This window comes from Acomys russatus, chromosome 22, assembly GCF_903995435.1.
Source record: "Acomys russatus chromosome 22, mAcoRus1.1, whole genome shotgun sequence".
Lineage (NCBI taxonomy): Eukaryota > Metazoa > Chordata > Mammalia > Rodentia > Muridae > Acomys > Acomys russatus.
This window is the reverse complement of record NC_067158.1, coordinates 11,475,132-11,501,866: the sequence shown is the minus strand read 5'-3', so window position 1 is coordinate 11,501,866 and position 26,735 is coordinate 11,475,132. Positions and strand designations below refer to the sequence as shown.

General features: G+C 48.0%; 1 protein-coding gene across 1 annotated transcript in view; it reads left to right on the top strand.

Moving 5' to 3' along the window:
* The window catches only part of Znrf3 (zinc and ring finger 3), a 244,232-nt gene that overhangs the window by 212,114 nt on the left and 5,383 nt on the right, over positions 1–26,735 (top strand). Inside the window, 3 exon segments of the mRNA XM_051165019.1 lie at positions 14,323–14,447; positions 19,803–19,956; positions 25,574–25,906. Coding sequence (XP_051020976.1) covers positions 14,323–14,447; positions 19,803–19,956; positions 25,574–25,906 — 612 coding nt within the window.

Sequence of the window (26,735 nt, the reverse complement as noted above, 5' to 3'; positions counted from 1 at the left end):
TCAGTGCTCTTTACCTCTGAGCCATCTCTCCAGCCCTCTTCCTCCTCCTTCTCCTCCTCCTCCTCCTTTTTTTTTTTTTTTTTTTTTTTTTTTTGCTTCGAGACAGGGTCTCTCTGTGTAGCCTTGGCTGTCCTGGACTTGCTTTGTAGACCAGGCTGGCCTCAAACTCACAGCGATCCGCCTGCCTCTGTCTCCTCCCGAGTGCTGGGATTAAAGGCGTGCGCCACCACGCCCAGCTTGAGGCCCCAGGTTTAATCCCTGGTGCTATTCAAAGAATAAAATAAAATACAAGAAGGAAAAAGGAAAAGGAAAAACAGCCGGAGACTGTGAACCAAGCAGCACAGATGGTGTCCTAAGGACAGTTGTGCAAAGTGTACTCCTAACAAAAGAGGAAGCTGGGGTGGGCAAGATGGCTCGGTGGCTGAAGGCACTGCTGCAGTCTAAGTCCACTCCTCAGGAGCACACAGGGTGGTAGGAGCCAACCCACATATCCTCTGAGCCACACACACACTGGTGCACACATGCCTCTAGTAGAAAAAAAAAAAGTAAATAAATAGCAAGTCATAACTTCTAAATTGTGTCAATTCTGGGTAGCACAACTGTCTTAGTTAGGGCTTTATTCCTGTGAAGAGACACTATAACCAAGGCAACTCTTATAAAAGGAAGACACTTAATTGGGGTGGGATTATTCAGAGGTTTAGTCCGTTATCATCATGGCATGACTCATGGTGGTGTACAGCAGACGTGGTGCTGGGGAAGGAGCTGAGACCTCTACATCTTGATCTGCAAGTAGCAGAAGGAGACCGTGTGCCTCACTGGGCATAGCTTGAGCATAGTCGACTCACAGCCTGCCCCCATAGTGACACACTTCCTCTAACAAGGCCATGCCTACTCCAGCAAGGCCACACCTCCCAATAGTGCCACTCCCTATGGGCAGCATTCAAACACATGAGTCTATGGAGGCCAGACTCTTCAAATCACCACAATGATGAGATCTCGTTCTCCCGACTTCCCGAACAACCTTCAATGCTGTCTTTGTTGCTTACCATCAGTCCCAACAGAGGTGGCACCTCTTGTGTTCAAAATGACATTCATTCACTCATTCATTCATACCGAGGAGAAGCCCTAAGGGACTTTGTTTAATGAAATAGGGGAAATTTCCTAATCAAAGTCTTTAGGGCAAAAGCCTGGGCTCCAGCTGCTAGGCTTGACCACCTGTCCTCAGTATGCCAAGGCTTGGCCACCATGACATGAACTCCAGGCCTAAATAGTCTCAGTTCTGCAGAGTGGTCCAGAGAAGTCCTTGTCTCTTGAGAGGACAAAGTGGTTCTAGTAGTGACCACTTCTCCAAGATGCAGCCCCCCATCACCCATCGCTCTGTGATAACTCCCATCTTGGGAGTTGTGCAAGGTGACTGCAGATTTGGGGCAATGACTCATCTCTGTGCCTTCAGCCCAAGTTTAAAAAAAAAAAAAAAAAAAGATGATGACACAAGATGAAGGCAGAGATGTCACGCTGTCATCTGTTCTTGGCTTGCCTTGTAGCTCCAAGTGAGGAGTCAAGGTTTTTAAGCAAAAGTAGCTCCTGAGTCTTTATAGACTCTGTCTATATGAAACACAGCTCAGTGGTCTGCCCAGGTAAGAGTGATCATAGCCTGGGAGCAGAGTTCTGTTTGCCCTAAACACCATGCTCCAGTGTGGTAAGTTTCATGAAGTTTTTATTGTGACAGGACAAGTGAGGACAATTAGCTTTCAAGTGTATTGGTGAAATGTGAGGAAGGCGGGCTCACAGCCAAGCAGGGAAAGCCGCACTGTAGGTTTCACCTGCTGTTTTCAGCCTTTGGGTTCCTGGAAGCTGAAAATCTGTGAAGTCAATACGTCCCCAAAGTGACAGTCACAGGAATGTTAGATCAGACGCAGAGGTGGACTGTGAGCGGGTAGTAAAGGAGCTAAAGGTATTCTAGGGCATTTCAATTCTAGATCTGCCACATTCCACCTCTCCACAGCCGCAGAGTTCTAATCAGTCCATCAGCCTTGCGGAATCCCGGGCATGGCTGTTTTCTTGGACCGTGAGCTCACAATCTTAAGTTTACTAAAGAAAGGAGAAACGTATGCTGAGGTTTCTAAACATTCCTGGTAAGATGAACCTTCTCTCTGCACAGATGCGAGGAAGGGAAGTCAGTGCCAGCTCTGTGGTCACACCTTGCTCGGACTGCACACGTCTGAGCCGTGGTGTGTAATAAGGGCTCAGTCTGAATAGAGAAGGCACTGAGTCTGTGCACACTGCTATAGGAAGGCAAGTCGTGTGTGTGTGTGTGTGTGTGTGTGTGTGTGTGTGTGTGTGTGTGTGTGTGTGTGTCTGGGAACTGTTTGTGGTTCCTGGCATCCAGTGGAGGACTTTGGAATGTATCCCTGCAGATAAGGGAGGGGCCTACTGTAATTGTCATGAGTTTCAAAGCCTCAACTGTGATAAACAAGGCTTCCATTTGTGTGTTACAATTTTTTTAATTTTAAGTCATGAAGCCTCCTCGTAAGAGGAAAAATGTATGACCAAGCCACAGGACTTCCAAGTGGCCCTGGAAGTAAAGGAACTTGAGAACAAGTATCCCTTTTCAGTGAACTTTCCCTCCCTGCTGCTGGGAAGAACTAAGGGTGGGACAGAGTCTGGAAATCCTGCATGACGTGTCTTCTCTGGTGAGACTTGGAGCCACATTTTCCAATTAAAGAGCTGCGGCACCCCCACAGGCTGAGGCTGCCCCAGAGGCTTCCTGTGGGTGCACAGAACCCTGAGGGACCGAGTCTTGGCAGGAGATGAGGAACATGCCTGTAATCATCAGATTGGGAAACTGAGGCAGGAGGAGCAAGAATTAGAGACCAGTCTGGGCTACATAGCAAGGCCATGTCAAACAAGAAAGAAAGAGAGACAGACAGACAGACAGACTTCCATCTTCGGCTGAGGTATATAGTCAATGTTAGACTGCCAGTTGCCTCCTATGAGGGGAGGAGGGGCCGTGGCTGTCTTTTTCAGGTGGTGTTGTAGGACTTCGTCTAGGCAGTGTGAACAGACATGCATCGATCCCACTGTGGGCACCCATAGGCTGACCCTTTAATGCACTGGGGTGATTGGGGTTACAGGAGCTTGGGCTACTCAAAAGCAGCGGCATCATTGGAGCTATCCCACCCCCACCCCCCAAGTCAGCCCCCCTCCTCCGTTTTTCTCCAGCACTTCCGCAGCTGGGAGGCTGAGCTGGATGTAGTCAGGGTCTGGTGAAGTCCCTCCTCCCACAAGGGGATGCAGGCAAATGAGTTACCCTAGCTTGGTACAACCATGTGGCCTTGCTTCCTTTGTCACAATGGCTGTAGGCCAAGCTGTAAGTGACCACAGCAGCTTCTCTTCCTTGATGCACTGGTCACGTACAGTCAGCAAGCATTTGCCCCTTGACTTTGTCCTCCCTCCACGGACTGCTTATGTGTCCCTGTCCCTTCACCTGCACAGTCCTTTGTCCAGAACGAATAATGTCTCTTTCCTGCATTCCCTAGAGGGCTGGAGCTTCATGTGAGATGACCTAGTGAAATATACTGTGCAGCACAGATGTAAGAGATGAATATTTTAATACCTGGAAAAGACATTTCTGAGGTGGCCGCCTTTGGTGTTGTCTTTTGGTCAGTGCTATTGTAATCTTCTCTTACTCAGCAAGTTACTCTTGTTTGTGTGGTGAGCAATGAAAGGCTTACTATACAGACCCGTGGTCCCTGTCTCTATTCAGCGTATGCCATCCTGCCTGGCCTTGGGGTATTTATTTGCTTTGTCCACTTCTCACGGAGACGCTTTGAGGGCCCATTTCATCCCTCATTTCACTAGGAATGACCTGAGCATAGAAAGGCTGCCATGGGGGGGATGGTGGTAGGACACTTGCCTGTCGTGCATGAGCCCCTGGGTTCCGTCCCCAGAACTGAAAAGGGAGACAGAAAGGAAGACATGCAGGCCACGATGGAGCAGCCAAACATACAAGCACTGGCTGTTGCTGGGCAGCGTGGGCAGATCAGTCTTTAGGCTATTGCCAAGAACTGGGGATGAGCAAACTGAAACAGTGGGCTACTGCATGGATGGCGAAGAGTGAGACAGCTCGCTGTGCAGCCCAAGCTGACCTGGAGCTCAGTCGTCCTGCTTCCACCTCAGGTGCAGGTACAGGTGCAGGTACAGGTGCAGGTACAGGTGCAGGTACAGGTGCAGGTACAGGTGCAGGTACAGGTGCAGGTGTGCAGCCTCACATCATGCTCAGTACTCATCCTTTTTTTGTTGTTGTTCCAGAACTCTAATAAGCTGTATAGTTTTCTTCTGAGCCCAGAGTACAGGTACCAACAGCAGTGAGTAGATGACCCCTTAAGATCCCTCTGAGGGATAATTTCCAAGGTTCCAGACACTTCCACAGCATAGACATGCCCTCCCAAATTTCCAGCTGGGCATGGTAGCACATGCCTTTAATCCCAGCTCTCAGGAGGCAGAGGCAGGCAGATCTTTGGGCCAGCCTGGTCTACAAAGTGAGTTCCAGGAGAGCCAAGGCTACACAGTAAAACCCTGTCTTAAACAAACAAAACAAAACAAAATCTTATTTTTTTTTCTGAGACAGGGTTTTTCTGTTTATCCTCATCTGTCCTGACTCACTCTGTAGACCAGGCTGGCCTTGAACTCAGAGATCTGCCTGCCTCTGCCTCCCGAGTGCTGGGATTAAAGACATGCGACACCATGCCTGGCAGCTTAGTATTTTTTAATTTGTAAAGTTAACCTGCATGAAACTGGTGTGTGTTTTCTGGATAACAGGACAGCCATAGCTAGGCGTAAGCAGGTACTGTTTATTCAGCCCTGCTGCCGGAGAGGGGGCCTCATGCCACAATTTTAGCTATTTATCCCTTAGAGGCACAGAGTCTCTGTAGTGCAGTGAAGAAGAAGTCATCCTCTATGGTTGTGTGGAGGAGAGAAACAAGGAAACCATGTTTGGAATGTAACACAGCACGCTGCAGCACGTGCAGCTCACTGGCAACTGGGGAAAGGTGGGGAGGACAGACAGGTCCGAGTGACCCCCAGGGAAAATGATCCTCAGACTGAAATCTTAAGTGGGAAAGAGTGTTCTAAGCAGAGGGATATGAGTGTAAGTGTCCAAAGGCCAGAGAGCAACATGGAGCTGGACAGCTACAAACACAGCTCACTGTGGCTGAGGAGCAGAGGCAAGGGTGTGCCACTGGAGGGGGAGGAGAAGAGGGCGGGAGACAGGTGGTGCTGGGCTACCTAGGAAGCTCCAGGCTTTTTCTTGGGGGCAGCCAGGAGCTTTGCAGGGTGAATGTAGGTTGTCCCCGTCCCATGTGTGTGACATTCCTCATCCCCCCTGCACCTACCTTCTGCCTTTAATATCTTTCCAGAATTACCTTCTGTAAAGATGGTTGTGGTGGCTGTGTGGTACCCTCAGGCAAGGCAGAATGCAGTGGCCTAAGTCATAGCTTTATATATATATTTGATTTGATTATTTATTTATGTATTTCCTGCATGTGGTGGACGTGTGCATACATGTAGTTGTATATATTTATCCTGTGGCACACATGTGGAGTTCAGAGGACAACCAGTGAAGAGTCCATTCTCTTCTTCCGCCAGGTGGTTTGGGAGATTTAGCTCAGGTGGTCAGGCATGGAGGCAAGCGCTTTACTCACTCACAGCTTTTAAATCCTGGCTTACAGCTCCATATGGGGTCGTTGGTCATCTAACTGAATGGAGGGGTTGTGAAAGATTTGGCACAGGGAAAGGTGTCTGAATGCACCATGGCTAAAACGGTGCAAAAACCTGGAATGAGTCTGCAGCACCTGTGTGACATCATGTGGCTGCACTGCTGCCTATTTTTGAACACACAGCAAATACCTGTTACTTTGCACACACTGCGTGGCACCGCAACCAATACTGCTGGAAACAATTCAGTGAGATCTGAGGCTTCTGTGTGTTATCAGCAGCAGTGTTTCTACTGGGCATTCAAAGTTCTTTCCTCTTCTTTTCTTCTTCTTCTTCTTCTTCTGCTTCTTCTTCTTCTTCTTCTTCTTCTTCTTCTTCTTCTTCTTCTCCTCCTCCTCCTTCTCCTTCTCCTTCTTCTCTTCTCTTCTCCTTTTATTTTCTTTCTTTTTCTTTTTCTTTTTGTTCTTTGGAGACAGGGTTTCTCTGTGTAGCCTCGACTGTCGTGGAACTCACTCTGTAGACAAGGCTGGCCTTGGACTCTCATACAAAGTTCTTTTTTGTTGTTTGTTTTGTTTTTTGAGACAGGGTTTCTCTGTGTAGCCTTGGCTGTCCTGGACTTGCTTTGTAGACCAGGCTGGCCTCGAACTCACAGTGATCCGCCTGCCTCTGCCTCCCAAGTGCTGGGATTAAAGCTGTGTGCCACCATGCCTGGCTTCGTACAAAGTTCTTAAGCATACAGTTCCTTGTGTTGTGGTGACCCCAACCATAAAATTGTTTTCGTTGTATTTCATAACTGTAATTTTGCCACTGTTATGAACCATAGTATAAACATCTGATATGCAGGCTATCTGATATATAATCCCCAAAGGGGTAACAACCCACAGGCTGAGAACCACAGTTTTTAAAGGAAACTTAATGGTTTAATTATGAAAAACTAAAGCTTTTTTTTTTTAAAAAAGATCTATTAATTCTTTGTAGAGTATTCTGTCGGCATGTGTGTGCCAGAAAAGGGCACCAGATCTCATTATGGATAGTTGTAATCCACTATGTGGTTGCTAGAAACTGAACTCAGGACCTTTGGAAGAATAGATAGTGCACTTAACCTCTGAGCCGTCTCTCCAGCCCCAAAAAACTAAAGCTTTTAATAGCTCCATACCATCATTCCTCAGCATGGATCAAATTGATATACATTTGAATTATATATGTTAGAATGTTTTTTTTTAATGCTACTTGAGTAGCTGGTGTGAATTTCGTTTTTTAAAAAATTCAAGTGTAATGTTAGAGCGATAGCTCAGTCCATAAAGTATTTGTCATGCAAACATGGGGATCTGAGTTTGATCCCCAGAACCCGTGTAAAAATGACAATTGTGGAGGCATGCACCTGTGATCCCAGCACCAGGGAAGCAAAGACAGGCAGCTCCCTGGGATTCATTGGCCAACCAGACCAACCTAATTGACAAGCCCCAGACCAGTGGCAGGTGGATAATGCTTCAAGAGGAATGACAAAGAAACCACCTTCTGGCTTCCACTTGGAAGGACACACACACACACACACACACACACACACACACACACACACACAGACAGACACACACAGACAGTTCATTGATTTTTTTTTGGTTTATAATTAAATAGCCCTCACTATACTTTTATCATTTTATACTATTATGTGAAGCACTTTTTTCAGCATTGATTATAAAGCCAAAGTGTGATCAGTTCTGAAAAGTTGAAGATGCTCGTGTCCTGCAGCGTCAAGTATTCAGTCAAGATTTAATTAGTTATATAATGATAAATAAGTAAATCCATTTCATCTGTTTGCAAATTTCTTTGGTCTTTTTGTTGTTCTTAGTTTTTCAAGACAGGGTTTCTCTGTTACACAGAACCCTGGCTGTCCCGGTTTTTCTTTGTAGACCAGGCTAGACTTGAACTCACAGTGATCTGCCTGCCTGTGTCTCCCAAAGAGTGCTGGGATTAAAGGCATGCACTGCCACACCCAGCTTCTTCGGTCTTTAATATAGGGTAAAAGTGTATATACACAAAAGAATAGTTTTAAAGTGTCAGGTGTGGTTTACAGAGTGAGTCCAGGAGGTCCAAGGCTATACAGAGAAACCCTGCCTCAAAAAACTAAGAAAAAAGAAAAGTTTTAAGTAACTTTTAAAAAGTAATTCATTACTAGTAAGCCTTTGATCTTTACCTATTTTATATGTAGGTGCACGTGTGTGCACACCTGTGATTCCAGCAAGTGTGTTTGCAATCTCAGCAACCATCAAGTTTTGATGTTGTTGCTTTTGTTTTTTTCAAGACAGGGTTTCTCTGTGTAGCTCTGGCTATCCTGGACTCACTCTGTAAACCAGGCTAGCCTCTGCCTCCCCAGTGCTGGGATTAAAGGCATGTGCCGCCCCCTTCCAGACATCGGGTTTGTTTTTTGAGATGGGATCCCTCAGTGGCCTATAGTTTGATAATTTGCCTAAGCTGGCTAGCCAAGGAACCTCAGAGATCTCCAGCCCTGGGTGTGCGTGGACAGCCCTGGGTGTATGTGGACAGCCCTGAGTGTGCGTGGACAGCCCCAGGTGTGTTCTGGAGATCAGGCTCAGGTCCTTGTAGCTACAAGGCAAACATTTTACTGCTATCTCTCTATTTTATATACCCATTTTTACCCTGAGTCAAATCAAAGGTTTGTTTGATTGTGGGGTGAAAGGGGTTATGAGACGAAAAAGTTTAAGAGGCTATGATCTAAGAGACAACACTGGGGAGTTGGAAGTTTTGGGGTGGGGCTCAGGGGGATTATAACAGCAGCAGAGGGCAGCCTGGTTCCTACCAGCCCCTCTGTGGTACATGTCAGCACCCCACTACCACACTGAACACAAGCTGCTTGGATTTGCTCTCCAGAATTTTGTGAGTAAAGCTTATAGGTTCCAGCTGTATTCGTGTAGCCTCTAGCCTTGCTTATGTCTAAACTTAGCATGGATGACCGTGTGCCTTGGGCGGTGTGTAGACTAATACATAATATAATCCTTACTTGAGCATAATGGAATAAATGAGACAAAAATCAGAGTAAATGACCAAGATGATCATGATCAAGTAGTTCTTAGTAAGAATCCTTAGCTGGGGCTGGAGAGATGGCTCAGTGGTAAAGAGCGCCACCTGCTCTTCCAGAGGTCATGAGTTCAATTCCCAGCAACCACATGGTGGCTCACAACCATCTATAATGTCATCTGATGCCCCCTTCTGCAGATAAAGCACTCATATACAATAAAAACAAAAATCAACCCCCCCCCAAAAAAAAAAGAATCTTTAGCTGCACGCTTAGATCTCCATGTGGAAGTCCTCTTTAGCAAGCTCAGCTTGGATTGTACTCCCTGGCTGGAGCCGCTTGGCTCTGCGCTTGTTTCAGCCCTAAGCCTCAGACAGTCTTGGGCTTGGCCTCCACTGAAGGTTGACTGCTCTTGCTACTGTAGGCCTCGATTTGTTTCTGAAAGATTGGTTTTGTAGGGAGAGCCACGTTTGTTAGAGGTGAGCCATGTGTGACCAGGGGAACACAGTAAGGCAGCTGCATGACGAAGGGGGGCTGTGAGGCTTGGACTAGCAGAGCCACTTCCAGCAGACATAAAATAAGCTGGTTTCCTATGTGTACGTACACAGACGTACGTATATTTTTACACTCTCAAAAGACTGATGTGCAGGAGCAGCTCCGTAAACTGGGACATAATGGACACAGTGGTGCACGCCTGTGTTCCCAGCACTCGGGAGGCAGAGCAAGAGGATTGCTGTGAGTTCAAGGCCAGCCTGCTCTACAAAGTAAGTCCAGGACAGCCAAGGCTACACAGAGAAACCCTGTCTCTAAAAAACAAGAGAGAAAGGAAGGAAGGAAGAAAGGAAGGAAGGAAACTTAAGTCCCTAAGAGACTGGTGTGCCTCTGGTTCATTGTGACTGTATCAAATGTTAGTGACTTGATGCTTTGGAACAGGTTACATCAAATTGAGTGGCTTAAAGTGGCGCATTAATTATCATACATCCTGTGACTGACTCAGCCTTGTGCATTGAAGTCTCTTATAAAGCTGCAGTCAAGCTGTTGCCAAGCTGCAACGTCTCATCTAAAAACAAGGAGAGAGTGTCATTGACCGGCTGTTTTATTGCACGATTGACTGGAGCCCAGTTCACCCTCAATGCTTTGACATAGACTTTTTTTTTTTGTTTTGTTTTGTTTTTTGAGACAAGGTTTCTCTGTGTAGCCTTGACTATCCTGGACTTGCTCTGTAGACCAGGCTGTCCTCGAACTCATAGTAATCTACCTGCTTCTGCCTCCCAAGTGCTGGGATTAAAGGCGTGTGCCACCACCACCCAGTTTGACATAGACTTTTGACATGCCTGTTTGTATACTTTAGTCCTGGAAAGCTTGATGCTTGCCAGAGCTACATACTGAGACCTTGTTTGTGTAAACACAGCCATGGCTTACACAGGGCATGAACTTTAGGGACAAGGATCTGTTTTAGGCAACATGTACTTTTCTGTTTGGTGCACATGGGAGTTGGGAGACAGGGTCTCACTGTATAGCCCTAGCTGGCTTGGAATTCTCTATGTAGGCCAGGGTAGCCTTGAACTCGCAGAGACCCACCTGCTTCTGCCTCCCTGAGTGCTAGGATTAAAGTGCTAAAACGTCCTGCAGTAGTGTGATTTAAAAAAAAAAAATTCCTCAGGACCAAGCAGTTTGATAGACATATTAAGCTGGGAAGTCCAAGGTCAGTGTGCCGGCTCATTCAGTGTCTGGTGTGGCCCCTCTTCCTGATGGCCGTTTCTGATGAGGACTCATATGGCAGAGAAAGAATGGGCTCTTGTCCCCTTCTCTTCTTACCCCATTGTGAGAGCTCACTCTTCCTGACTTCATCTAATTACCCCCTGGAGGCCTCACCCCATGTCCATTCATGCTGTTTATTCAGGCCAGGACGTGGGAGACAGGGACAAAGGGAAGGAATGCAATCTTTTTCCCATACATTCACAGACGTCGTTCTGACACCAGACGGGGTGAGGCCTTTCCAGCAGCCCATCCTGCAGCTCTGTAGACACCAACACGATGGCTGACAATTCACAGCCGAATGCCCAGCATCAGCGTAGCTCGCCAAGGACCACACCCTGACTCGATTGCCAGTCACAAGGTGTGAGTCTCGAGGCTTGTGGACAACGTGGACGTCCTCCTCAGGTTCGGCAGTCTGCTGTGATAACTTTCAGAACTTGACACAAGACACAGTCACTGGTGTGTCAGAAAGGATGTGACAGGTTGAAGATGTTAGTAAGTCCGATCCCTGGAGCATCTGTCTCTGTGGAGTGTGCCGTTTCTCAGCAAGGATATGTCTGAACTCCGTCGCTAGGGTTTTCTTTTCTTTCTCTCTTTCTTTTTTTGTTTTTGTTTGTGTTTTTGTTTTTCGAAACAGGGTCTCTCTGTGTAGTCTTGTCTGTCCTGGACTCACTTTGTAGACCAGGCTGGCCTCGAACTCACAGCGATCTGCCTACCTCTGCCTCCCGAGTGCTGGGATTAAAGGCGTGCACCACCACACCCGGCTATCATCACTAGGGTTTTCAACGGAGGCTTCAGCAGGTAGTTGCAGCCATGTGTTGACTCCACCCCTAGCTCTTTTCTCTTCCCTTGGAGGATGGGGAGTGGGACAGACAGTTCTGAGTTACTGACTGTGGCTTGGTCTTTCTGGTGTCCAGCCCCCACCATGAGGCTAACCAGGGGCCCACCACGAGGTGCCTCATTAGGAAGGCAGAGTCATCCAGAGTCTTGAGGGCTGGGGAACTTGGTGGCAGGAAGTGGGTAGAGACCAAGGGTATTTCTTATTACCTCACAGTGGTGTACAAACATGCAGTCTGTAGCAGACCCCAAGGCTGTGAAAGCCACTTACCATGGGTGGCACCTATATTTAAGTTCCTCTTGCCTCAGATACAGACACTCTTGCACTAGGGCAAACAATGTAGCACGTGGCTGTAAAACCCCGGGATGCTCCCCGAGGTAGCCTGAATAATGACCCCCAAAGATAGACTTTGTAGTCCCAAGCCTATGAGGGTGTGACCATAAATGGCACGAGAGACTTTGCAAGTGTGGCCAACGGCTTGGGAAGGAGAGATTATCTTGTCTTACCCGAGTGGGTCCAGTGCACTTACAGGAAGGTATGAGTCAGAGGGCCAGTGATGGGGCAGAGGAAGCCGGGGAGGGAAGATGTGATGAGGGAACCCGTAGCTGTGTGGCCGTAACTGAAGAATGTGGGGTGCTTCTTAGACTCCTTCAAGTGTGGCTTGGTTCTGCTGACACCTTCGTCTTGGCTATTAAAAACCTTCCTGGTTCTTCCATCCTTCAGAAAATGGACTGTTGGAAGACTGTAGGTTTGTGGTCATTTGTCCCAGTGGCAATGGGAAAGCACACCGTTCACCAGGAGGCCTTGGGGGAAACCCATTCACGGTTCTAAAGAACAAAGGGTTAAGTACAGCTATAGGCTTCATAAAGACATTGCCGTTCGGTATAGAAAGATGGCTCAGAGGTTAAAAGCACTGGCTGCTCTTCCAAAGGTCCTGAGTTCAATTCCCAGCAACCACATGGTGGCTCACGACCATCTATAATGAGATCTGGTGCCCTCTTCTGGTGTGCAGGTGTACATGCAGGCAGAACACTGTATACGTAAAAATAAATAAATATTAAAAAAAAAAAAAAAAAAGGCCAGGTGTTGTGGCACACATCTTTAATCTCAGGCAGAGGCAGGTGGATCACTGTGAGTTCAAGGCCAGCTTGGTCTACAGAGTGAGTCCAGGGCAGTCAGGGATACACAGAGAAACCCTGTCTCAAAAAACCAATGTGACTTCATATGTGCAACTGAATAGTTTTGTTCTTTTGTTTGTTTATTTTTTTGTTTGGGGGTTTCTCTTGAACTCAGAGATCCACCTGCTTCTGTCTCCTGAGTGCTGAGATTAAAGGCATGTGCCACCACTGCCCAGTGGAATTGTCTGTGTGTCACGTTTTCTAAACTGATTCCACAGTAAACATGGATATGCCCTCTCTGTCCTGTGCTTACTTTGCTTCCTTTGGGGAGTTTGGGTTGGTTTTGTTTGTTTGGTTTTGGTTTTTTGAGGCAAGGTTTCTCTGTGTAGCCCTGGCTGTCAGGGAACTCACTTTGTAGATGAGGCTGGCCTTCGTCCATCTGCCTCCCTGAGTGCTGGGATTACAGACATGTGCCATCACCACCCAGCTGTTTTTTTTTTAAATATAGTTTATTAATTTAGTCATATCACATCTCAGCTGTTTGTTTTTTAATGATGTATTTTTTTTTGTATGTGTCTCTGCATGTATGAGTGTACACCAATGCCTGCAGAGGCCAGAAGAGGGTATCTGGATCGCCTGGAATTGGAGCTGTCTTGAGCCACCGTTATAGATGCTGGGAATCTAACCTGTGTCCTCTGGGAGGAGACTCAGTGCTCGTCACCGTAGAGCCATCTCCTCGGCCCCTTTGTTTGCTTGCTTATTTGTTTACTTTTAAAACAAAGTCTAACTGCACTGTGTAGCTCAGATCAGCCTCAAATTTACCATCCCTGCTTTAATCTCAGATACTGGGAGCAGTGCGCCTGTGCTTACCACGAGAGTTCCTCTAGTAACCTTGGAACGGTTTAGATTTGATTGCTTTACTGTTATTTTGTGGGGGAGGTGGTCGGCACACATGCCACAGCATACATGTGAAGGCCAGAAAACAGCTTTTGGAAGTTGGTTCCAGAGATCAAACTGAGGTCATTGAGCAGTAAGGTCTTTTACTTTTGTACATTAAGCTGTGAATTCCTCAGGAACAGCTCCAGCAGCCCAGCTTCCTTCCCATTCGTTCCCAGGAAGCACGCTCCTCTGGTGGAGCAGGCTGGCACTCTGTTGAGCACACATGCCTTCCCCTTGGCTTCCTTGTTTACTTTTCCTTCACCAGTTTCAGGAAGCTGGCGTGGTTCTCGGGACTTAGCATGCCCAATGTGCACATTGCTGCTCCAGCTAGAGCCCTGCCCTTCACCTGCTTGTTTACGCTGATGCCCATGGTGTGCTGCTGATGTTACGGACACTTCCAGTTTTGCCATGGTGATATGGTCATCCCTTTTTGAGCAGTGTCCACCCCTCGATGTCCACAGTACCTCTCTTCTCGTAGATTTGCATGCATGTGGCCAAAGGAACGCCTCCATGTTTCCTATAAGGGCTCCTCTACTTTTTGCCTCTCTGTCTGTCATTTTGGTGAATTACTGGAAGATGGGTGCTGTGGGCCCAAAGCAAAGCCACCTTCTCTATCTTAAGATGTCGGTCCTAGTTCTCATCGGTACTAAATTCTACCAGACACTGATAATGTAAAATACATGTCCTCAGGTTGCTAAACGGGGCCTGCATGTCTGCCGTGCTTTCCTGCGGATGGGGTGCCATTTGGCAGGGGACAGCATCAGAGGGTCCGTTGTACAACATGTTGCCATTTGCTTGTGTTGTACCTCAGGGCTGTAAACATTGGGAGGAGCACACCTGGCACAAACTGCATTTCCTCCATCGTCGTCCTGTTTCCCCAGCCAGATGTTGTGAAATTCTTCTGTTTTGTTTGTCTCTAGTGCCTGGAAACCTTGGCTGTTACAAGGATCATGGAAACCCACCTCCTCTCACTGGCACCAGTAAAACGTCCAACAAGCTCACCATACAGACCTGTATCAGCTTTTGTCGAAGTCAGAGATTCAAGGTACGGGCTCTGTGCCGTGCAACTATAGAAAGGACACTAACAAATTAGAACAAGTCACACAGGAAAGCGTAGGCTCGGGAGGCAGGAGCACCAGGTGGGCGCTTAGTTTAAAGATGGGGAGGGAGGGGTCGCTAGCAGCCCCTGTTTGGCCTCTGAGTGAGCTGGAATCTGTTTGTGCTCTTGTCCGTTATGAGCAGGACATCAGGACTCCAAAGAGAGACAAGCGAAGGCAGTGATGCCCTTTCTTGGCAAATTGCCAGGCCTTGCCTCTTTTTTTCAATTGTTCTCTTTTCTTCCTCTTCTTTCTGTTATCTGAAATTTATTTCCCAATTACTGAGGTTCGGTAGTGCTATTTCTTTTATTATTATTATTATTAAATTAAACAGAAAAAGATCCCTCCCTCTCTCTCCGTTTGTTCCCTCCCTCTTTCCTTAACCAATTCAGTCTAGAAGCCATTAATTTGGCCCCAGAGAGAAGGATACCCTACCTAGGTTTCAGGTTCGTGCGAGGCAGGTGAGTAAGCAAGGCACTCGAACCCCACAGCCATGTTGTCTGAGCTAGTGTGTTCTGGCTGCTGGAGACGGGGTGTGCAAACGTGGAAGCTGGGGAAACTGAAGTGAAACCCATAGGTAGTGTTAGAGGGCGTTGGAGAGTGTGAGTTCACGGCTTTGATTAGAGAGAGGTACCTAATGGTGTAAGTGTAAGCGTGCAGGGCCTGTGTATCACACACGCTGATAACAGGGACTAGAGCCAGCACTCAGGCCTCCACCAGGAAAAAAAGCTCTGTGGGGAAATTACCCGTGCTGTGCTGGTTCTGAGAAAGACAAGCTGTGTTCAAAGTATCCTGTGTAAGACAGAAACATTAATGCCGATTCATCAAAAGGACAGAACCACCTTGAAAGGGGTCCCATGACCTAAAGCTGACTTGCTATGAGCTTCAGACAATGACAGCAATAAATACATCTTATTGACTAAAGTAAGAGCACGCCAGTGTGATGAGGGAGTGAGAAGATAAACATTCTGAATAGTGAATGCAAACTAGGAAGAACAGAAGAAATGGTGGAATTAATACCATATGACAGCCCTCAAGGTAATGATAGATTCAAAAAATGAACATCAAGGTATCCCAAATCCTCACTTACTATTTTGGTAAAAGTCTTTAGAATCTCCCATCACGGCTGGGCATGGTGGCACTTGGTAAGCAGAGGCAGGCTGATCTCCGTGAGTTTTAGGCCAGGCCAGCCTCATCTGCATAGCAAGTCATAGGCCTACTACAGGTACATGGTGAGACCCTACCGCAAAATATAACGTGTGTGTGTGTGTGTGTGTGTGTGTGTCCAGGCTGACCTTGAACTCCTGGTTCCCCTGCCTTCCCCTTCCAAGGGTTTGGAGTAAGGACATGCACCATACGTAGTTCCTGGCTGTAGTGAAAAGTATCTATTTTTAAACACTGTTAGCTAATACCCCACTCAGTGCTGAAAGTTCTGTGCTTCCTAACTAGTTTCATTACAGACAGTAAGACCCACACTTACCTCATTGGCCTGGAGGGTCTTGCCAAAGAAATGGGTTTTTAAAAAAGGAATAAGAAAAATAGATTGGAAAGTAAGAATTAATTTTTTATTTTATAGAAGATTCTAAGGAACCTATGAAATAGGGACTAGAATCAATGAATAAATGTAACAAGGTTGTAGGTTATAAGGTCACATACAAAAAGCTGTGTTTCCATATACTAGCCATGAATACTTAATAACTTAAGCTGCTAAACAAATAATGACAATACTACATATCTCATTGGTGTATCTGGGTGACCTCTGTGGGAGCTCACCTGATGCTCTCTTGCAGTGTATTTCAATAAACTCTTTGTTCAAAAAGAAAGAATAGGAAAGAAATCATACCACTTTACAGGAGTATAGATAGCAGGAATTAAGTTGGGCCCAGAGTGTCGCCTCACTGCAGGACACCTACCAGGCACGTGTAAAGCCCTGGGTACCATGGGCAGTGGGAGCAGACCCGAGGAGCACGCCTTACCTAAGGAGACTTTAGCGCTCACTGCAGAGAAGAGCTAAATAAGACCCAGACCGACTTACCTGTTAGCCGCTAAGGCAGTGCTGAGTCCCTCTGGCTAGTCTATAAATTAGATAGAATCCTCATAAAAAGTAGAACTTTCTGTTCTCTTAATGACAAGCTATACTGGAGACAGCACAGTAGTAAAGTGTTCGCCCAGGACAAGCAAGGGTCAGTGCCCCAACAGTGCAGAAGAAAAATGGCACGCATATTCAAAGCAGAGGGTTTAGGATGACCCAAGTGGGCTTGGTAAAGAGCAGCAGGGTGGAACTTACTCGCCTGACCTGTTCCATAACTACTGTCGCCAAGAGCCACTCAGAAACCCCACCGACAAACCCAACCACCCGTCTATTACCTTTTGTTCGAGTAGATAAGCTTTATTAAACAGAGCCATGCCTGTTCATTTACACGGTCTCTGTAGCTGTTTCCATTATGTGGCCACGAAGCTGGGTAGAGAAAGAGACCATGTAGGCCACAGAATGCAAAATATTTACTTCAGGCCTTTGTAGAAACAGTTTTCTGAAATCTGCGGTAGATCAGTAGGACCCTCTGGAAAGAGACCTACACAGATGCAAACAATTGATTTTTATGAAAGTGTCAGGGCTGGTCAACAGGGAAGGGTTGTCATCAAACGCCTCTGAGGAAACAGTGTAGCTCTTTGTGAGGGAAGATGAGTCTTCAGTTTTCAGTCATGACTGAGACAAAGATTGACTTTAAATTAAACTACAGAAAAAGGTTACTGGGAGAGTGTCACAAAAAAAGACACACAGAACAATAGACTCCACAATTCAAAAATGAACCTGTAAGTCCACGGTAAGCTGATTCGCAACAAAATTGCCAAGAGCATTAGCATAGGCAAGGGCAGTCTTCCTTCCAAATGGCACTGAAGCAGTGCAGAATAGGGGATGCCAACTGTGTCAGTCACTTTTCTCAGGGCTGTGGCAAAAGCAGCTTCAGCTCATGCTTTGAGGCAGCTGTCCCATGGCACCACAGTCAGCGAACAGAATGGTGGGGTTAGGTGCTCACCTCTCTCTAAACCTGCAGCCTCAGCCTGAGGGGTGCTGCCGCCTACAGTCACAGTCGAGACCCAAAACATGTGGAACACTAAAGATCACAGTAGTAAAATGTCAGGCAACACAGTTTTGGAATAGGCAGAAGAAACGGTTCATCATCACCAGAGGGGGACAAACCAGTGGCAAGTGAGCAAATGAGATTATATACACCATCAGTCATTAGCACAAATTAAAGCCACCATGAGACACACAACCATCAGAGTAGCTAAAGCCACATACACTTACAGTAGCCAGTACCAACCAGGGTCCACAGCAGTGGGCACTCCTACGCATCGCTGGCGATGTGGCATGGCTCAATTGTCCTGGGAAACATTGGTGGGCGTGGTGGCGCATGCCTTTAATCCCAGCACTCTCAGGAGACAGAGGCAGGAGGATCGCTGTGAGTTTGAGGCCAGCCTGGTCTACAAAGTGAGTCCAGGACAGCCAGGGCTACACAGAGAAACCCTGTCTCGAAAAACAAAAATAAATAAAATAAAATAATTAAAAATAAGCCGGGCGTGGTGGCTCACGCCTTTAATCCCAGCACTCGGGAGGCAGAGGCAGGCGGATCGCTGTGAGTTCGAGGCCAGCCTGGTCTACAAAGTGAGTCCAGGATGGCCAAGGCTATACAGAGAAACCCTGTCTCGAAAAACCAAAAAAAAAAAAAAAAGAAAGAAAGAAAGAAAAAATAATTAAAAATAATTAAAAAGTTAAACCCAACAGTCTCGCCCCTAATGATTACCCAGGACAAACAGAAATTTGCAAGAGTCTATACACAAGTCCTTGTGGACGGTCTGTCCGTCGCCGTGAAACCCTGGAGGTGAATGAATGAGTGGTGGCGTGTCCGTATTACACGGCAATGAGTTCCAAAGCTAAAGGCATGAGCTGTTGGCCTATGCCAGCGTGTGTGAACTTCACAGGCATGCTGAGGGGGCTTTTGTTCTTAAGATACTTTAGTGGAAAGACGTGGGTAGTTGCCAGGGTGTATGGGAGGGGAAGCAAGAGCAGGAAGGTGGCTGGCGTGGTGCGTGGCGCGTGGCGCGTGGCACGGCTTGTTCTGTGCCTGAGCATCGGCTGCTGTGGGACTGTGTGCTCACTTAGTGCATTAGCACAAAGAGTGAAATGAGAATGCAAATGAGGTTGAGGGGTTTGCTGTGAGGTTTGACTCCAAGGCACGTCTTGGGGCCTGAGAGATGACTCAGAGCTGAGAGAGCATACAGCTCTTGCAGAGGAGAGTTTGGTGCCCTGCATCTGTGTCCAGCAGCTCAGTAACTCACCTGTGCTCATGTGAACACAGACACACAGGGACACATGCACACATGCACACACGGACAGACAGACACATACATGCACGTGAAAAATCAATCTTGGGGGCTGGAGAGATGACTAAACTCAAGAGAACTTGGGCTTGGTTCCCAGCATCCACATAGCAGTTCAAAACTGCCTATAACTCTGGTCTCAGCGAATCCACTGTCCTCTTCTGGGCTCCCCAGGCACTGCATACATGCAGTGCAGACATACATGCAGGCAGAACACCCACATAAAACACCACCATAAAAATAAAGGTTAACATTTTTTAAAATGTGGGACTGCAGAGAGGGCTCAGTGTTTAAGACCACTTGCTACTCTTCCAGAGGACCCAGGTTCAATTCCCAGCACCCACATGGTGACTCGCAACTGTCTGTAACTCTGGTTTCAGAAAACCGGAAGTCCTCTTCTGACCTCTGAGGGCACAAGGCATAGACGTGCAAGCAGGCGAAATACCTATTTACATAAAAATAAATTAATTAATTTAAAATGTTTAATATATTCTTACCTGGCTTACTGGCACACAGTAAATAGTTTATGAAAATATTTAGCTGTTTTTAGTCAGTGTTTCATGTTTAAGGAATGTTCTCCTCCTTAGAGACTTAGTTAAATACAGTGGAAATGGCACCATGAGGAAGGGGATCACATTAGTGTTGTGGAGCTGTGGCCACCTTAGAATGGGCAGAGAAACTAAGCAACAGGCACAGAGAAAGCATGGACTGGGAAACTGAGGCTAAGTGCTCGGGGGGTTGGGGGGACAGGAGTTGAGGGTGAGGGGGCTGCCAGCCTCCTTCCGGCCTGACACCCCCATAACATTCCCAACATCCTGTGATAACATTTACCCAGCCTCCCCAAGTTCATAGCCATCTCACGGTGCAAAATACATCCAGTCCAGCTTAGAAGTCCTCACGGTCTTTTTCTGTTGCGGCAGTTTGCTGGGATGGAATCGGGCTACGCCTGCTTCTGCGGGAACAATCCTGACTACTGGCAGCACGGGGAGGCAGCCAGCACCGAGTGCAACAGTGTCTGCTTCGGGGACCACACGCAGCCCTGTGGCGGGGATGGCAGGATTATCCTCTTTGACAGTGAGTATGTTTGGTGCCCAAGGCACAACCAGTGACAGGAAGCGCACTCACCTACCTTTCCGTTTATCCATTCTTCCACCTGTCAGTACTCACAGAACATCTGCCATGTGATGACAACGTGGCTCGGCCCCTGGGAATGAAGCACAGAACAGACCGGCTCAGACCTCCCTTCTAGAAGGGACAGCAATGTTTAACAGTGACCACGACAGTCGTGCCTAGTGCTGTGAGGAGCTTGTCTATTGTGGGTGTCTCTTCTAGTTGCAGTCTATGGCCAGCAGAGTAACAGTCCACGGGAGGCAAGAGGTAGTTCAGCATGACTTACTAGCTGGCCATGGTTCACACTTCAGGAGTCTGATCCTGAGTAGTCTATTTTAGGTGTATTTAAGCACAGCACAATTTGGTGGAAAATTTTCTGTTGCTAATTAACTCAATACCATGTACAAAATAAAGCATAAGCTGTGACTACAAAGAAACTCTTTGTAAAATACATGTGGCATCTTCTGTAAAGATGGGTTCTGTAGATAAGACTACTTATAACATCTTCCATACAGATAGGGTCTATAGATGCTCGAGATAAGGGTTTGGGGGGTGGTCCGCCATGGCCTCGGACACACAGGGCATAGGTCATGGCTTTTAGCCACATCCTCTGGGCAGACATATGCATCCTTCCCTTTGAAGGAACATTGTAACATTTAGCGTGTGTTTAACATTCCTGGTTCCCTTTATGCTCCCACAGAGGATGTCAGCACTATTTTGACAAGTAAAAAAAATAAGCTTTCAGCTTAGCACATACACTGGTGTTCTACAGTGTGTCTGCTCTTGAGTGCTTTTTTTTTTAGGGGGGGGGGTTCAAGACAGGGTTTCTCTGTGTATCCTTGACTGCCCTGGGCTCGATTTGTAGATGAGGGTGGCCTCGAACTCACAGCGATCCGCCTGCCTCTGCCTCCCAGAAGTGGGATTAAAGGCGTGCACCACCACCGCCCAGCCTGAGTGCTCTTTTTGAGCGCAACCCCTTCATGTGTTTGTAAGCACTGGGGCTTTGTGCCTCACCAAGGTTCATCTGAGTCAGTAACCTTGCAAACATTTCAAGTCATTTTTCCAGCACTGTCATTGACTTTGCCCTGAGCCACCACCACATGCATGAGGTGCCAGCAAGAGGCAGGGCTGTGCTGACTGGTGCGGCTCCCACACTGTGCTTTCTTATCCTGTGTCATAACCGCACCCCCTACACACACACACACACACACACACACACACACACACTCAGTAGTGGTGAGACCTCATGAGAGTTATGATATCTGATGTTTACATTCTAGAAAAGGAAGTCACAGGTGAAAGGCAGAAGAGAGACCTTGATCTGCCTGAGGATAAGTTAGCACATCGCAGGGTCTTCGATGGCCTGGGGATGGGGCTGGCACTTCTGACATCTCAGCTAGGCTCATTTTGAGCAAAAGCTTCACAAGATTTGTTTCCTAAAGTTGCCATAATGAAGTATCACAAATTGTAGGGCTTAAACCAATAGGAATTTATTCTCTCACCAAGAAGAGAAGCCACAAGTTAAGATGTCCACAGGCCGTGCTCCCTCGCAAGACTCCAGGAACCGTAACTAAAACAGAAGAGACGTGACGTAAGGCCGGAAAGGGTTTCTTCTGGCCCATGGCTTTCAAGGGGCTTCGGGGCATTGTGGGAAGGAGGCAGTGATGCGGTGGCTTTGGTTTGTGGCAGGACCACATGGTGTATCGGCTGAGCAGGAGTGCCAGCACCAGCTACTGACCCCTGACCTTCAAAGGCCTGCCCATTTGAAGAACTTACTTCTTCCCTCTGTGTCCATCCCATGGCTTCCCAAGCGGAGGAAAAAGCAGTTAGGGATATTTCACCCCAGACTTCTCAAGGTCATAGCATCTCATAGGGTAAAATACAGTTAGTCCAACTTAGAAGTTGTGCTGGCTGGATTTGTGTGTCAGCTTGGCACAGCTAGAGTCATCAGACAGGAAGGAGCCGCAGCTCCGTGAGACCCAGCTGTGAGGCATTTTCTCAATTAATGATCAATGGGGGAAGGAGGGCCCAGCTCATGGTAGGTGCTGCCACCCCTGGGCTGGTGGTCCTGCACTCTATAACTAAGCAGGCAGAGCAAGCCGTGGGGAGCAAGCCAGTAAGCAGCAGCCCCCTGTAGCTCCTGCACCATCAGCTCCTGCCTCCAGGAGCCTGCCCTGTTCCAGCTCTTGTCTAGACTTTCTTTGATAATGAACAGTGACATGGAAGTTCCTCCCCAACTTGCTTTTTGGTGTTTCACTACAGCAAAGGAAACCCTGACTAATACAGGTCTTTGCTGTAAACCTGCACCTTTATTGTTATTTTACTTTAACTTTGTGTATGGGTGCTCTGGCTGCATGCTTATCTGTGTGCCACATACATGCCTGGCACCCTCAGGGTCCCCTGGCACTTGGGTTACGGCTAGCCATGAGAGTCTATGTGCCTGCTGGGAACTGAACTCAAGTCCTCTAGAAGAAAGCCCAGTGCTCTCAACCACTGACTCATCCCATCCCCCAGGCTTAACAGTCCCAACTCTTCAAATGCTCAAGTCTTTCCTGTGGCAGGAGTCAGTGGTCTCATTTCCAACAGCAGGGGCAGGAGAGTGGTAAGAAAGCCTGGGCCAAAGCAAGTTCAAAGCCAAGCAGGGTGCGTGATAAATCCTAGTGCTCTGTTGCCACCATCCAGATACCATTCGCGGCATTGACTCTGACGGGCTTGGGCAGCCCTGCCCACAGGACCCTGCTGCTTGTGACACACGTATCCTTTCTTTGGTCTGGCTTCCCTCTTTGCTTGCAGATTTTCTCAACAGACCTCCCATGTTTCTGGCATGGCCCAGCGTCTCTGTTCACACTTACACTTAGCTCTCATAGCTTTACACATAGTCTGTCAGGGACTTCCCTCTGAGAACCTGACTCTGCTGCCTTTTTTTTTTTTTAGATTTATTTATTATGTATACAATAGTCTGCCTGCATGTACACCTGCAGGCCAGAAGAGGGCATCATAGCACATCATAGGTGGTTGTGAGCCACCATCCAGTTGCTGGGAATTGAACTCAGGACCTCTAGAAGAGCAGTCAGTGCTCTTAACCTTTGAGCCATCTCTCCAGCCCCTGACACTCCTGAGTCTTCCTTTAAAAGGTTACTGTAGGACTGAATTACAGACATGTGGTATCATGCCTGGCTCATTTGACTCTTGATACAGTTTCCACATCTGTCCTGAGGTTTCTGGTCTGCCCCAGTGTGGTGTCTTTCTTTTCGCTGTAACTGTACTGTATTCATTATATATAGCCTCCATGTCTGACAGCTCCAGCCTCGGGTCACTTGTGAGCTTGTTCTGTGGATTGCTTTATATCTTGGCTGTGAATCTGTCCCCATTTTTGCATGCTTCTATCTGTGTGCTGCGGTGTTTTGTTTAAAGCCACACACTGTGGGTAGAATGGTAGACACTAAAGTAAATAGCGTCTACATTTGGGAGGCCTGTTTAGTTTGGGAACTAGGCTGCAGAGTGTCTGTAGCTGAGCTCCCATTTGGACTGGTTTGTTTGTTTGTTTGTTTGTTTGTTTGTTTTGGTTTTGGTTTTGTCATTCCCTTTGGTGCCTTCAGGTTCCCCGATCCCTGAAGTTGTGCTTAGAGCAGAGCAGAGGGCAGTAGTTGGGAGGTTTTAGTGTCCTGTTCCATGCTGAGCTTTGCGCTGGTCCCTTTGTGTCCTGACCTTGTGGGAGACAGCCACTGCCTGTTACTTGGTGTTGTTTGTGGGAGTTGCTGGTTCCCCTGCCTCACTTTAGCCACCAGCCACAGGAGCAAGGTGTTTGCAGTGGTTCGCCAACCCTGCTTGCCCTGACAGCCACACACTTTGGTCTTTGGTAGAACTTGGGGAAGAGAATCCTGTTCTCTCCCAAGGAGGCCTTAAGGGGTCTGAGGTCTTTGCTTCAGCTCTTCTCCCGGAAGCAGCTTGCCATTACCTGGTTACTAAGGAAGTAGCCTCTTCCTCCCTCCCAAATGCAAACATGTTTCACACCTGCCTCTTCTCCCATGGCCCTGGGAGATGGGGAGATGGGTTAGCTGCCCTCCCCCAGCAACTGGAGACTTTTGCTTCCTTTGAGAAGAGGGCCCAGGAAGCAGGAGATGCTCTGGGCTTGTCCCACATCAGCAGCCTGTCACCTCCTGCACACCTGTACCACTGAGGGGAGCTCTGGCTGGCTGCTTGACACTGGTCACCCCTGCCAACACTAGGAGGCCTATGTAGAAGAGCTTGCCGGTGAATGCAAACACCATTGTATCTCAGGCTCTCGGTGTCCTCAGTGGAGAAGTCAGGCTGACACATGCAGCTGGCCCACAGGCTCGCTCTGTGGTGGTCGCCTCTTCCCTCTGTGTTCTGGCACAAATGAGCCCGCTACCGTGGCCTGGTTCCTACCTGCTATCGTTACATTCCCTTGGGTGTCCCAAGGCCTCAGCTTCTGATTTTGAGCTTTCTCATTACCAGGATGAGAAAGCAGCTTGCTTTGTTTCTCATAGCACTAGCTATCAACCCCGGGGACCACGGGCTAGCCAAGCGCCCTACCACTGAGTGCTCACTCCACAGCTTAGTGTTCTGAGACATAGTCTTGCACCGGCCATCCTCCGACCTCAGCCTCCTCGATGTTAGGACTACGTGCCTGCACCATCAGAGCCAGCAAAGCAACATGTTCTTGTTGCTTTTCTATGTGCTAATTAGAGAGCAGCTTCCCCAGAGCCCGCTGGGGATGTAGCTCGGTGGAAGAGTGCTTGTGTGGCCCTGCACCTTATCTGTGGCCCTGGGTTCCATCTCAGCGCTGAAAAACAGCAAATTTCCTTTTAAGTCCTCTTCGCACACCCCCTCCTGAAGTTTTTCATTTCCGAGACCTTGTATGAGACAGAAAGTGGTTGTGTCGCTTCTCTGAAAGCCTACCAGTTAAAAATAGGAGCCCAGAGAAAGCATGGCTAACGAATGCACAACGTGGCTGATACAGAGTGTCAGGAATCTGGTGTCACCCCTTCACCCTCCCCTTGGGTGCTTTTGGAGAGCCAACCCGTGGCTTGCTAGGTAAGTGCTCCCCTGCAGAGCTATCCCGGAGAGCCCGAGGAAACACAGAGCCCTTTCCTTTAAGACATCCCCTCTTCAAAAGCCTTCCCTCTGCCGAGAGGTCCCAGTGCTCGCCTGCGCTTTATCTCATGTGTCCGCTCACTGTCATGGGATACAGCAGCAGGTGGTGGCTCGAAACTGGAAGACAAGTGAGAGGCCTGGGAATGAGGGGGAAGCCCCTAGGATCACATGGCCCTGCTGCTCCCGAATGCAGACTGTCTGACTCCAGGCGGACCCCAGCCTAGCTGCTCTACTCTTCCGAGCGCTGGCTCTCAGGTCTCCTGGGGGAAACCAGATAGTCTGCACAGTCGCTTGTTCAGGGTTTAAGTGATTCACTCTGTGATTTGATCCGAAACCCAAGATGGTCTGGTTTTGTAGCTGGGAACAATACGCTGATAGGATCACATTTGCTAAGAGTTTGTTTGCATCTGCATTAGAGAGGAGCCCGAGGCTGAGGCTCAACCCACTGTCTTCTCTTCTGCAGCTCTCGTGGGCGCCTGCGGTGGGAACTACTCGGCCATGGCAGCTGTGGTCTACTCCCCTGACTTCCCCGACACTTATGCCACTGGGCGGGTCTGCTACTGGACCATCCGCATCCCCGGAGCCTCCCGCATCCTCTTCACCTTCACCTTATTTGATATCAGGGACTCTGCAGACATGGTGGAGCTGCTGGATGGCTACACCCACCGGGTCCTGGCCCGTTTCAATGGAAGGAACCGCCCACCGCTGTCCTTCAATGTCTCTCTGGATTTTGTCATTTTGTATTTCTTCTCTGATCGCATCAATCAGGCCCAGGGATTTGCTGTCTTGTATCAAGGTAAGAAGACATCCTTAACTCTGTGACATAGGTGTCTCAGCCTTCTCTTCCTTGCCAGAGTTCTTTGAGGGCAGACTTAGACCTGTTGACTCAGCACAGTCATCCCCCACTTACCATCACACAACCCCCCATCGTGCAGCGCATAACCCCCCTTGCAGTGCACAATACCCCACCTTGCAGTGTACAACACCCCACCTTGCAGTGCATAACTCCCCAACTTGCAGTGTATAACACCCCACATTCCACTGCACAACTCTCACCTTCCAGTGCACACAGCCCCCTACCTTCCAGTGCATAATTCCCTACCTTCCGTGAATAACACCTCACCTTCCAGTGCACAACTCCCAGCTTCCAGTGCACAGCTCCCTACCTTTCAGTGCATAACACCCCAGCTTCTAATGCACAATTAGTTTATATTTCAATTTCAATATTTTAATAACTGTTTATCTTGGACTTTATTTCTATAGATGTGAACATATGCCACAGACATGAGCCTTTGCCAGCCTCCAAGAAGCACAAGCACCACACTGTACATCTTAGTGGATGCTGGCAAGAGGGACAGAGTAGAGCAGGTGGGACCAGGTCTGCCCTAACCAGGAGGTGCTGCAGAGCACCAAGCAGGGAAAGGAGGAAACAGGTTTGTCTACGGAGACCAGTCTCTTCACTAGAATCAGCAGTCTCCCGGCTCTCCCTTCCATCCCGCAGAGCCAGGCCATAGCCTGACAGCTTCTGCTTCGACACCAGTGAAACCAGTGGAGGAAACTGCCTGTAGACTTGAATCTGATGAGGCCTCATCAACCAGGGGGTGTGCTACATACCTGTAACCCTA